This window comes from Neoarius graeffei, chromosome 10 (assembly GCF_027579695.1).
Source record: "Neoarius graeffei isolate fNeoGra1 chromosome 10, fNeoGra1.pri, whole genome shotgun sequence".
NCBI lineage: Eukaryota > Metazoa > Chordata > Actinopteri > Siluriformes > Ariidae > Neoarius > Neoarius graeffei.
Genome location: NC_083578.1, coordinates 27392385 through 27406530, shown reverse-complemented (window position 1 = coordinate 27406530; position 14146 = coordinate 27392385). Strand labels below are relative to the sequence as shown.

Here is a 14146-nt window from a genome sequence, read left to right as displayed (position 1 = left end):
GGATAACAGGAACAAACGCAAGAACATTGTCATTCCCTACATTTCTGGTCTATCTGAGAAACTCAGGAGGATCTTCTACAAACACAACATTCCGGTACATTTCAGATCCAATAACACCCTGAAGCAGAAACTGGTCCACCCTAAGGACAGAATAGCCAGACACAAACAGGACAATGTAGTGTATGCAATTCAGTGCAGTGAGGAAATGCATGGACTCGTATATTTGGGAAACAAAACAACCGCTTCACAGGTGCATGGCTCAACACAGGAGAGCCAGTTCCTCAGGCCAGGACTCTGCTGTCTATCTTCATCTTAACAACAAAGGACACTCATTTCAGGATTGCAACGTGCACATTTTAGCCAGAGAGGATTGTTGGTATGAGCGAGGAGTTAAAGAAGCCATTTTTGTCAACCTGGAACGGCCATCACTGAACAGAGGTGGGGGTCTAAGACATCATTTATCAGCCACCTACAATGCAGTCCTTGGCACACTTCACAGACAACTGAATGCACACCAAAACCCAGCTGTTTTTAGTGACTCACAGGAGGACAGAGAGAACCAGCAATCCATTGATCACCCCAACGACTCTCGAGGCCGTTCACACCCAGCCCCCAGTGACCCACGCCAACAGGATGACTCAACGACACCTTAGGATTGCTTTTCATCCATGAGCAGTGGTCGAGTTGTAAAATCAAACCAGGGGGGATGGTGAAATTTTTAGTCGCGTGTCGACCCATCGGTCGGTCCGTCGGTGGGAAACTGGTTTGCTTTTAGGAGGGTTTGCACACAACGTAGGTCTGTGGACCTTGTTCATTTACCAGACATACAGTATTTTGTGCTGATAAAGTGTGTAGTACACACTGTGTACCCTTTTTATTGTTGTAAAAAACATAATACACTGGTATTTTACTGTAAAACATGCACAGTGTGGATGTCATGTGTCATATTTAGTCAGTCTCCTGGCTGACATACCGTACCTACCACATTCTCCATATTAGGGTGAAATGCAGATGACAAATTTGAAGTGTAACTTCATAGTCATGGTAGGCTCCTTTTAAATCGTTTGGTAAATAATTTATTAAAACCTCAGCAGGTAATGTAAATGAACAACTGAATCTTTTCATATCAAGTCAATAGAATTTTTATTCAAAGCTGAACATTGGGAACATTGAGTTAAATACAGAGGTAGGTAGGTAACCAATAAGCTAAAACAAGCAACAGTAAATTGTAAATCAGACTAAACTTCCTAAAAGATGTTTGAGGCATTATGCATTTTTTTGTTTTTTTCCTTTTTGTTATTATTGTGTTTATTCTTATGAGTAATGCAAATTATACATGTCCATACCGGATACATACCAGCACTTTGATACATACTGGATACAAGCTAGCAAAATGAGTTAAAGGCAGGCATCTTTGGAAAGTTTCTTTGGAAAGGGGAAAAGGCCCACTGAGGAGACAGAAGAAGAGCCTATGACGAAGAAAAAGAAAGCTGCATTTTAGCAGACACTTTGTCGAGTCCTACACCAATCCTGCTCTGCCTTACATGTTGTGACCAGATCTCTAATGAGGCAATGAAGCCTTCAAAACTGCTAGTGTCGTTTATTTTAGCCTTTCTGTCTTGAATAACACTTTTTGTTGCCTGAAGAATAACAAATGAATGTCCAGGCTGATTAAATTAATGGCCTTATACAAGAAATCAAAGCTAACATGAACCTGAGTAAGCTATCGATAGCTGGCTAGACTCCAAACTAACATTCATTATGATAGCTGTGTTGTTATCCGCCGCCCACAAATTAGGCTACATATCGGTAACTTTACAGCATGATAGTGGGCTCACAGAAAGTATGACTGATATTCGTAACTCTTGACTTACCTCCTGAAATGTTTTTTCTTGCGATCTTAAATCCGAACTTGCTTAGGTCTTGCTGTCCACTCCGCTTGGCCATGATGCTGCAATCTGCTGCTGTCACTGACGCTGAATGAAATAAAAAATAATGGAACCCCAACTGAATGTCACCTCTGCAAACGCTTCGCTTGCGTGTGCCCTCTCTCGCAGTAGCCTATTGTATGCTCAGTTTCAGCAAAGCTACGTGGAATGGCATTTCTAATTCCAATCTTAAATAGAAGTAATGTCCACATTTATTGATAAAATTGCTCAAGGGAAGGGAGGGGGGATGCCCGTTTTAGAGGGGGGATGCCCGTTTTAGAGGGGGGATGATTTTGACCATTTTTTATTCCAGGGGGGATGGCATCCCCCCCATCCCCCCTCAACTCGAGTACAGTCCATGAGAGGATAAATACCTGATACTCCCTATTAGTCAGACAGAACTGAAGAAGCCTTTCGGATGAGGTTGAAACGTCTTCGAGAATCTTCAAGCAAGTCCAGTTGCTCTGTTTTACCACCCACATTTTACTATGACCTGGATGACTGAGAATCTTCACAGACATTAGATGCTAATGTGGGGGACTACAAGTTGCTCGTTTTGACTGATAAATATCAAGAAGGCGAAATTTAAACATGGATAATGAATCAAAGGATTTAATGTGGGCGGCACGGTGGTGTAGTGGTTAGCGCTGTTGCTTCACAGCAAAAAGGTTCGGGTTAGAGCCCCCTGGCCGGCGAGGGCCTTTCTGTGCGGAGTTTGCATGTTCTCCCTGTGTCCGCGTGGGTTTCCTCCGGGTGCTCCGGTTTCCCCCACAGTCCAAAGACATGCAGGTTAGGTTAACTGGTGACTCTAAATTGACTGTAGGTGTGAGTGTGAATGGTTGTCTGTGTCTATGTGTCAGCCCTGTGATGACCTGGCGACTTGTCCAGGGTGTACCCCGCCTTTCGCCCGTAGTCAGCTGGGATAGGCTCCAGCTTGCCTGCGACCCTGTAGAACAGGATAAAGTGGCTAGAGATAATGAGATGAGGATTTAATGTAAGATGGCAATGTGTTCCACAGTTTTATAGCAGACCTAATAAAATATGATTTCCTTTTAATAATCCTGTTTATGTTCATAAATACGGTTGTAATTATGAGGATCAAAGTTCTGTGTATGATAACAAGGTTCAAAAGTACGCGGGTATTTTCCAACATCAATAGATACCAGACCATTTCAAGCAATGTGTGAAGACTGACATGTTTTTGACAGTTCATTCTGGGATTGCAACACATGCATACCTACACCACACATGTTGTGGAACACAGCTCTCTCTCTCTCTCTCTCTCTCTCTCTCTCTCTCTCTCTCTCTCTCTCGTTACTAGTCATCTGAAAGACACCCAGAGACATACATTAATAGACAGCCAGTAATTAGACACAGGTATAACTTGTCACATGTTATTTGCTGGTTCAATCTGACTCCTCGCCGTTCACAGCCGGTACTCAATCACACCCTCACTGCTACACTAATGTTTCTTCAAGTTCATTGAATTTCATCCTTAGGAAAATCATTTTGGTATGTTTCCACTAATATGGAAATCTGGAACTTAGTTATTTGGACCCCAACAGAACATAAGGATTAAATACGAAACCAGTGTCACTGTTGTTGGGGATTATGCTAAATTGGGCATGGTAAACAATTTATGTGGTACCTTCTACAAAGTTATTTTTCAGAATTTTGTTACCTTTATACTTATACTCTTTATGACCACTATCAATTTATTACCCAATAAATTGTTTCAGTGAAAATTTCCAGGTGGCTGTTACAAGAAAAATTTCATTGAAGTCATGGGAGTGTGTTTATGGGTCTGCTGACAGGCACAGGTGCTAAGTAGACCTTGAGGGCTTTATTAAGAGATTAGGAATGTGAGGTTTCAGCTCTAGATGCTGGTTAACATTTAAGCAGCTGGAGCTTTTACTTCTGTTGCTTAAGGAATGCTATTCATATGTTCTAGAACCTTCATACTAGACATTTTTTCTGGACTATAATTCCACAGTTTATCAGGAATGCCTTTTTACTAAATTCCTGCTAGTACTAGAAACTGAGTCTATAAGATCTGTTTTGTTTTACATTTTCTAAATTAAAATTTCTTGATTTGTACTCTTCTTGTGACATAATTAGGTGCAAAAAAGGAAAGGATTTTTGCATCTTGTTCTGGGCATTCACCGGAATATGGAATTTTGCAACCCCTACAGCTATTCTAGGTAAAGCATGGCTTTCCATGCAGTAAAGCAGCGGAGCATTAACTTGGTAAATCCCTTAATGCATTTTATATTAACTACTAAAATGTATAACAATCTATGGTGACTGGAGCATGGAAGATTAAATGTATTAATTTACATGTCTTTATCTGTTCAAGTTATCATTTTCTGGTATGTGAACATTGAAATTTAAGGAACAAATAAAATGAATTTGCCTCACATTCTTTATTAAGAAAATATATTACAGAAACATGAGCCTATAACAATTGCATTTATAGATACTGTGAATATGAATGTGCTTCAATTAACATTCCAAAATGTGATTTTGACGAGAAGAATCAAAGTTAAATATATTAAGGCTATAAATGATACTTTAGAATCACCAGGGAAGTTGTGCATTTACAGAGGTATTTAGTGAAAATATTTTAGACAGAATTATTTTGATAGACTGTGCAGCTTAGTATGCACAGAAAACACAGTATATAGACTGATATAGTCTAGATATAGTCTAGGGAGTTTTAAATAACAATTATCTTTGTGTTGCACATTGAAATATATGCAGAGAAACTGAAATAGCATCAACAAATCTGGGATGTGTATTGCTAGTAAATGGGTTTATTTATTACCCCAAATGAGAAAAACATTAGGACAGTATTTTGAAATTGAAATTAAAACTGGAAACAATGATTTGTAAATAATCTTCGACCTGCATTGCACTCAAAACAATACAACAGCACATTATTTGATGTTTTACCTCGTGAATGTTATTGTTGACCACACTGCATGTTTCCATTGTGTGATATTCCATCCAAGATGCCTCTGAGCCCAGAGAAGTTGACATCACTTCTAGACACAGTTAACATAAGGCTTCCTTTTTGCACAGTAAAGTTTGTGGATGTAACTCTGTATTGTACTGCTTGACAAAGCTTTGACAAAGTAATCCCAAGCCCATGTGGTTATATCAGCTGGAGATGAATGACAGTTCTTGATGCAGTGCTGTTTGAGGGATCAGAGATCACGGGTGTTCAGCTTAGGCTTGCGCCCTTGCCCTTTATGGACTGAGATGCCTCCAGATTCCTTAAATCGTTTAATGATGTTATGCACTACAGAGGGTAAAACAGCTAAATCCCTTTGGCTCTTTCTTTGAGCAACATTGTTTTTAAACATTTCAATAATTTTCTCACACGTGTTGACAAACTGGAGATCCTCAACCCATCTTTGCTCCTCAAAGACTACGCCTTTCCTGGAAAATGATTTTGTGCCAAATCATAATTACAATCACCTGTTGACATCAACTGTTTCAAATCACATCATTATTTAATTGTTTTACCAAATTATTAGCCCTAAATTGACATCATCCCAACTTTTTTTGAATGCGTTGCAAGTCTGAAATGCATTAATGGATGCATATTAACAAATGACATGAAGTTGACCAGACAAAACATGAAATACAGTGGCGCTTGAAAGTTTGTGAAGCCTTTAGAATTTTCTATATTTCTGCATAAATATGACCTACAACATCATCAGATTTTCACACAAGTCATAAAAGTAGATGAAGAGAACCCAGTTAAACAAATGAGACAAAGATATTATATTTGGTCATTTATTTATTGAGGAAAATGATCCAATATTACATATCTGTGAGTGGCAAAAGTATGTGTACCTTTGCTTTCAGTATCTGGTGTGACCCCCTTGTGCAGCAATAACTGCAACTAAACATTTCCGGTAACTGTTGATCAGTCCTGCACACTACCTTGGAGGCATTTTAGCCCATTCCTCCATATAGTTAAATTAACTGCTAATCCTAGAGGTTCACATACTTTTGCCACTCACAGATATGTAATATTGGATCATTTTCCTCAATAAATAAATGATCAAGTATAATATTTTTGTCTCATTTGTTTAACTGAGTTCTCTTTATCTATTTTTATGACTTGTGTGAAAATCTGATGATGTTTTAGGTCATATTTATGCAGAAATGTAGAAAATTCTAAAGGGTTCACAAACTTTCAAGCACCACTGTATCTTGGGTTTATACTGTCTGCAATGAAATTCAATTCAAAGTATATTTAGAAATCATTGCTTTCCTTTTTTAATTTGCATTTTCCATACTGTCCCAACATTTCCTGTATTTCCATGGAAATATTGATTTAATTCCCACACCTGCTTGGTAAGTTTTATAACAGACCCAGCATTGTCCTTTGTGCAGTAAGCTAGGTTTAATGAACCTTTTAGTCCTAAAGTAGTTCCTTTTTATCATTCCTCTATATAGCTAGTAATCATCAGAATTAAATGTATTTTCTCCACAGCCATGGTGCAACACATAGCAGTACAGTAGTACAGTACACAAGACTATGTACAAATGCGCAACTTTGTGAGATAAGTGAAAGACAATAAGTACACAGAACAAAATACACAGAACAATAAATACAGTACCAGTCTACTGTTACATACGGTACAGTACAATCTAATGTAAGTATTATTTTTGTTTTATTGCCCTCTTGGTAGCCCTGTAATACCTATAATTTCACTGTGTATGCTGGTATCATAGTGCAAAAATGTACCCAACCCTGCAGTACCCAACTATTTTTTTTTTAACAGGTAAACATTAAACACACTTGGTGCAGCCATCCTGAGTGGAAGGAGTCAAGCCAAAGCCAAGCCACTCCTAAAGAGGAAGAGCAAGAAATGTGATTTTGCCATTATTAATTTACAGATTTCATTTCTGCATTTGAGAGAGACAGAGATAGAGAGAGAGCTTTTTTGTATCATAGAAGAACGTCTATAATAGGTGAGTTGTACAATCAATTCCTACAGCACTTAATTAATTAATTTCAACCAAATTAATTTTAACTGCTTTACTGTCTTCCCACTTCTAAATAATCTATTTATTTAATTATTACAAATAAACATCTCTGCCTTATTTTTTATTGCTGATCTGCTCAATTTTCTTACTGGTAACAATGAGTACAGTGATTGTAGTAGTAGACTGACTGGACTAGATAGCAATTGAGTAACTTTTTTTCAAGGTTGAGTACTTTTAAATCTGTGATATAAATGCAGGGTCAGTTCATATGTGATTTCTCATAATTAAAAAACATATAATATGGAAAGAAACAAATAGTATGAAAAAGAGCATTACAAAATACAGAATTATAAAATGATTTGTGTACAGAGCAAAGTGTGGTCAGCCCAAGATGAGAGTATGTCATGTAGATTAAATTGAACTCTTTAAAGCAACAATGAGCAGTTCCTAAAAGTTGTGAGGACTAGCTTTACAGAGACACACTGAAAGGATAATAATTAAAAAAAAACACTTTCTCCTCATCTCTGTTAGTCCCCACAAGTTTTCAGAACTTCTCATTGTGCTTTAAGTAGTTTAGGTTACTCTCATGTTCCTACTGAGTAATAGAAGACACCTCTATGAATTGAAATCAATTTTTTAATCATTTATAATGTTCTATTTTGTATACATAGGGTTTGAAGCCAGATGTATAAAGTGCAATCAATATATTTTAGAATGATATTAGTTTTTGAATGGGGACATATATTTCATAAGATATGCCAGTTTAGAAATGGGAAAACAGCTGTATTCAGAGCTTAGTCTGATTATATAGGTATATATTGTTTATATATTGGATCAGTAAGATTATTGCAGGTAATCACATGGATTTGCCATCTCTCTGGCAATAATTGGCTGCCATAAGAAAACTACAACAATTAACATCACAGTATTATACAGCAGATCCTAACAATAATCTGTTCTAAAAGATGAAAGGGTAGTTTTTCTCACAACGAACTAGGAAGTATCAATATCTCCAGTAATTAATAGCTACAGGCTAAGGTAGCCTGTGCTATATGATTATTTGACAAGTTCTTATGTGCTCTGTTAAAAATTCTTATTCAACGCCATGCAGAATTCTTACAAAGGAAGTGAATGACTAGGGTTGCTGCTGGGAGCTGCAACAAAAGCAAGATTCATTCATGTGATTTTTTTGAAATAGGTGTGTCATATTTATAAATGTATGGAAGCCTAGGAAAACCGACGAAATGTGAGAGGACCACATTTCCTATTTTAAAGTGCTTACCATGTAAAATATTCTGTGTGTTTATTACATATTAAATACAAATAACATCTGTAAATAGGTGCTTTTGAACAATGCATTGATGTGTTTCAGTGAAGTTGAACTGGAATCTTTAAATACAAATTTGTCTTCTACCAATTTCAATGTTAAGTCTTCATGCAGACATACAGTGGTGCTTGAAAGTTTGTGAACCCTTTAGAATTTTCTATATTTCTGCATAAATATGATCTAAAACATCATCAGATTTTTTACACAAGCCCTAAAAGTAGATAAAAAGAACCCAGTTAAACAAATGAGACAAATACTTATTTATTTATTCAGGACAATGATCCAATGTTACATATCTGTCAGTGGCAAAAGTATGTGAACCTTTGCTTTCAGTATCTGGTGTGATCCCCTTGTGCAGCAATAACTGCAACTAAACATTTCCGGTAACTGTTGATCAGTCCTGCACACTGGCTTGGAGGAATTTTAGCCCATTCCTCTGTACAGAACAGCTTCAACTCTGGTATGTTGGTGGGTTTCCTCACATGAACTGCTCACTTCAGGTCCTTCCACAACATTTCGATTGGATTAAGGTCAGGACTTTGACTTGGCCATTCCAAAACATTAACTTTATTCTTCTTTAACCATTCTTTGGTTGAATGACTTGTGTGCTTAGGGTCGTTGTCTTGCTGCATGACCCACCTTCTCTTGAGATTCAGTTCATGGACAGATGTCCTAACATTTTTCTTTAGAATGCACTGCCATCATTCAGAATTCATTGTTCCATCAATGATGGCAAGCTGTCCTGGCCCAGATGCAGAAAAACAGGCTCAAACCATGATAATGGAGCACTTGCATGTGACGTCACATCCGCTCCAGATTGTAGCCAGATGCCATCTTGTCGGTAAAACGCCATATTTCCGCCGTCTTACCGACACTGACTTTCGTTATTTTTCGCCGAAATCTTCAAATATTACCATGCCACAATGCCGGAGAGTTGTATGGCATATAAATGCCACAACAGGAGAGGTCAGAAATCGGGAAGAAAGTTTCATAGGCTGCCACAGGACCCTGACAGGTGTGCAAAATGGATTGCTGCTATCAGCCGGGCCGAAATCAGTGATAAAAAACAGTGACCTTTAGACATTTGTCAGTCACCCTCTCATTTTCCCTTTCCACATTTTGGCTGTGAAGTGTCAAGTGTATCATTACCAATATCTATGACATAGACGAGCACATCTATAATTCTAAGAATTATGATTTATCAGTATTGCTAATTATGGTAAAAGCAAAAGAAATTAAACTGGACAAATACGTTTTTATTTCATAAAGCAGGTATACCATATATACAGTAATAGTGATAGACTACTGATACTTGATCTAACTGATAATATAAAATATTCAACCATAATCGGCTGGTCAGTGCTATACTAGATACTACTGATATATCTAGTATCAGTTCTAGTACTCAATACTTAAGTGACTTACCCGTCCAATGAGGATTGTTATTTTCTTGTTTACAAGATGCCACATCTTAAGGGGTCTGACAAATCCTGAATTTCTGTAAAGATAACTGTCCAGAGATTTATAAGCATGCAGTGCTTCACCACTGAACAGCGAGGGAAAGTTGATGAGGTAATTATACACGTCTGGGTATTCCACCTCTGGCAGTTCAAAATCCACTGACACCGTCGTGAAAACTACGTCCGGTAAGCCATAAGGGTCACTAATCTGTAGATCGTTTATTTTAGACATATATCTAGTTATCTGTTCATTATAAAAATGAGCCGTGCAGTCCGTCGGTTGAAATTGATCCATTCTGTACACGAGTGCAGCAGTATTCAGCTGTGTTTTTTACCGACAAGATGGCGGCTGTTAACTTTCCGGTCACGTGACTGCAAGATCTCTATACTGCCACCATGTTTCACAGATGGGATAAGGTTCTTATGCTGGAATGCAGTGTTTTACTTTCTCCAAACATAACACTTCTCATTTAAACCAAAAAGTTCTATTTTGGTCTCATACGTCCACAAAACATTTTTCCAATATCCTTCTGGCTTGTCCACATAATCTTTAGCAAACTGCAGACGAGCAGCAATGTACTTTTTGGAGAGCAGTGGCTTTCTCCTTGCAACCCTGCCATGCACATCATTGTTGTTCAGTGTTCTCCTGATGGTAGACTCATGAACATTACCCAATGTGAGAGAGGCCTTCAGTTGCTTAGAAGTTCTAAGCAACTGGGGTCCTTTTTGACCTCGCCGACTATTACACGCCTTGCTCTTGACGTGATCTTTGTTGGTCGACCACTCCTGGGGAGGGTAACAATGGCCTTGAATTTCCTCCATTTGTTCACAATCTGTCTGACTGTGGATTGGTGGAGTCCAAACTCTTTAGAGATGCTTTTGTAACCTTTTCCAGCCTGATGAGCATCAACAATGCTTTTTCTGAGGTCCTCAGAAATCTCCTTTGTTCATGCCATGATACACTTCCACAAACATGTGTTGTGAAGATCAAACTTTGATAGATCCCTGTTCTTTAAATAAAACAGGGTGCCCACTCACACCTAATTGTCATCCCACTGATTGAAAACACCTGACTCTAATTTCACCTTCAAATTAACTGCTAATCCTAGAGGTTCACATACTTTTTCCACTCACAGATATGTAATATTGGATCATTTTCCTCAATAAATAAATGACCAAGTATAATATTTTTGTCTCATTTGTTTAACTGGGTTCTCTTTATCTACTTTTAGGACTTGTGTGAAAACCTGATTATGTTTTAGGTCATATTTATGCAGAAATATAGAACATTCTAAAGGATTCACAAACTTTCAAGCACCACTGTAGCTCTACTCTGAATATGGTTAATATATTTAGTTCCATATTCAATAAGGCTACATGGAGATCCTTGCTTGATATAAAAATGATTCTGATGAAATGTTGGTGTTACTGATGTTTTGTTGAAGTCAGAAACACAACTTTTTAGTTGAGAATGCCTTAAACATTTTCTTTATTCTTCTACCTAGATTGGCTTTCTGTACTTGGAAAATGACACGCTCCTTACATCAGAGGTTCAGAGACTACCTAGCAAAGTGGCACATTTACAAAACCCGTCTGGTAGCCAAAGATGGACACTGCAACATTGAATATGGCAATGTGGGGTACAGCAGTCATTTTGCATATGTGAAGGACCTCTGGACCACCTTTGTGGAGATCCGCTGGCGTTACATTATTTTCTTTTTTGTGGCCTCCTTCACTCTTAGCTGGTTCATTTTTGGACTTCTTTGGTACTGGATTGCTCATGATAATGGTGATCTTTGGTGGCAAAATCCACCTTCAGACCACAACCCATGCATATATAATGTTTTTGGCCTCACATCTGCCTTCCTTTACTCACTGGAAACACAGACAACTATTGGTTATGGTCTGCGAGCGATCAGTCCATACTGCCCTGGTGCTGTTGCCCTAATTATTATCCAGTCCATCATTGGTTTACTTATTAACTGCTTCTGGTGTGGACTGGTTATGGCCAAAATTGCTTTACCCAAGAAAAGAGCAAAGACCATTTCCTTTAGTAACACTGCAGTCATTTGTCCCAAAAATTCTGCACTCTGTTTGCAGATAAGAGTGGCCAACTTGCGAAAAACCTTAATGATTGGAAGCCAGCTATATGGTAAGTTGCTCAGGACAAACGTAACTCCTGAAGGTGAGACAATAATTCTCGACCAAGTCAATATTGATTTTATGGTCGATGCTGGAAAAGACAACCTCTTTTTCATTTGTCCGTTGACCTTGTATCATATAATTGACAAGACAAGTCCATTTTTTAAGTTTGCTTCAGACACAATGCTTCAACAGGAGTTTGAGCTGGTGGTGTTTCTGGATGGTGTAGATGAGTCCACCAGTTCCTCCTGCCAAGTCAGGACATCCTACATCCCTCAAGAGATTAGGTGGGGTTACAAGTTCCTACCCATCATCTCCCGCAGTAAAGAAGGGAAATATCGTGTGGACTTCTCCAATTTTGACAGAGTAGAACCAGTTGCAACTGCACACTGTGCTGAGTGCTTCTACAATGGCCAAAGCCACCATCAGAGTCTCAGAAATGGCATTGATAACCAGGGTTTTGAAGTGATTGAAATTATTGATCAAATCAGTGCTGATGAAATGTAAGATGATCCTATGGATTCACCAATAGGCTTATTTGCTCTACAATAAATGAATATATAAATAACATAACATAAGCAAAAACTCACAGCAAAAATAAGTACTACCTGAATATGTTGCTTAGGCTTCCATTTTCAATTGATTAAATCAATTTTACTTTTAAAATCAACATTATAAAAGTATAATAATTGAATCTTAATGATCATGACTGATCCATGATCCTTTCTGACTCTTAGCAGCATACAATGAAACAAAATCTGTGCTTTAGAATATAACAAAATTCAACATAGCTAGTTTTTACTGGTGTGATTTACAACCGGTGTGTGGGTGTGGGTGTGTAAAGCATGGGGCTTTTCTTACTCTTCTGTTAGCTTGTTGTGCTGTCAGAGTCACAAAGATGATTATGATGATGCAAGAAGATGATTATTGAAGGCAAAATATCTCTGAGACCATCTAGTGGCTGGTTGTAATGCAATTTTTTTTCCAGGTTAGTGAAGGGAGCAGATGACATTCTTTCATATTAAGTTACATTAACACAAATTATTTTTCTGGAAAAGTGTTTTGTTGTTTTTGCAAGTTCATCTGACCCTGATATCTCCATCAATAACTTTCCATCTAATAAATGTGGTTTATGAGTTCTCATCTCATTATCTCTAGTCACTTTATCCTGTTCTACAGGGTCGCAGGCAAGCTGGAGCCTATCCCAGCTGACTACGGGCGAAAGGCGGGGTACACCCTGGACAAGTCGCCAGGTCATCACAGGGCTGACACATAGAGACAAACAACCATTCACACTCACATTCACACCTACGGTCAATTTAGAGTCACCAGTTAACCTAACCTGCATGTCTTTGGACTGTGGGGAAAACCGGAGCACCCGGAGGAAACCCACGCAGACACGGGGAGAACATGCAAACTCCACACAGAAAGGCCCTCGCCGGCCATGGGGCTCGAATCCGGACCTTCTTGCTGTGAGGCGACAGTGCTAACCACTACACCACCGTGCCGCCCGGTTTATGAGTTATTTAGTTATAAATAAAAGGGCACATTTGATGAGGTGATTGACAGCTTTAGCCATGACAGTCAAGCCTCATGAACATGTATGCACTCCAAAATGGATCTAAAGTTCTTAACAGCTCTATAGCAAAATGCTCAAAGTAGTTTATTAAGGTTAGAGAGTCACTACATTTTAAATGAACTTCACAGACAAAATGAGGGGAGTATAAAAAGCTCTTCTTTATTCAGATTGATGTAAGAGCTAGATGAAAATCATGAATAGCTGTGATTTTTCTCTCAAAAAATCAGTTGTGTTGAGTGTATTTTTGGTTGGTACCTTACATTAGCTACTTATAGTTGCATTACTTTGACTAAAATAATGGATAATGTAAGCTAGCTAGCAAATGGTTGACTCAAGCTCTTTGTCTTTTTCTGACAATGATAAAATCAATATACCTGTGAAAATGATGCAACCAAAGGAAAATCTTAAGTTGTAATTCATGTAACAGTGTGCGCTCCTATGTCCCATATTATGGGTGGGTGAGAGGTGGACCCACAATCCACCTGGATGTATTAATGCTCATGCTCTGGCTCCAAGGCCTCTACAGCACAGACTCTGGCTCCACATTTCACAGGATGGTGGATCCCATTTCAACTCCAAAATGACTTCCAAAACACACAATGGGAGTGAATGGCATCATGTTGTCCACTCATATATACAGTCTTTGAGTTCTCCCTATTAAAAAGTTCTTGAATGACTGAAAATAACGGCATTGTGGCTCTGCAAA

General features: G+C 38.3%; 1 protein-coding gene across 2 annotated transcripts; it reads left to right on the top strand.

Moving 5' to 3' along the window:
* The first annotated feature begins 4060 nt into the window (after positions 1-4060).
* On the top strand, positions 4061-13014 carry LOC132892478 (ATP-sensitive inward rectifier potassium channel 1-like). 2 transcript variants are annotated; one of them, XM_060930763.1, is made up of 3 exons: positions 4061-4175; positions 6728-6917; positions 11225-13014. In XM_060930763.1, exon 3 carries the CDS (start codon positions 11247-11249, stop codon positions 12366-12368), a length of 1122 nt encoding a protein of 373 aa, XP_060786746.1. In that variant the 5' UTR covers positions 4061-4175; positions 6728-6917; positions 11225-11246; the 3' UTR covers positions 12369-13014. The 2 variants fall into 2 exon arrangements, with proteins under 2 accessions (XP_060786746.1, XP_060786747.1); XM_060930764.1 differs by lacking the exon at positions 4061-4175 and adding an exon at positions 6544-6598.
* Positions 13015-14146: the final 1132 nt, after the last annotated feature.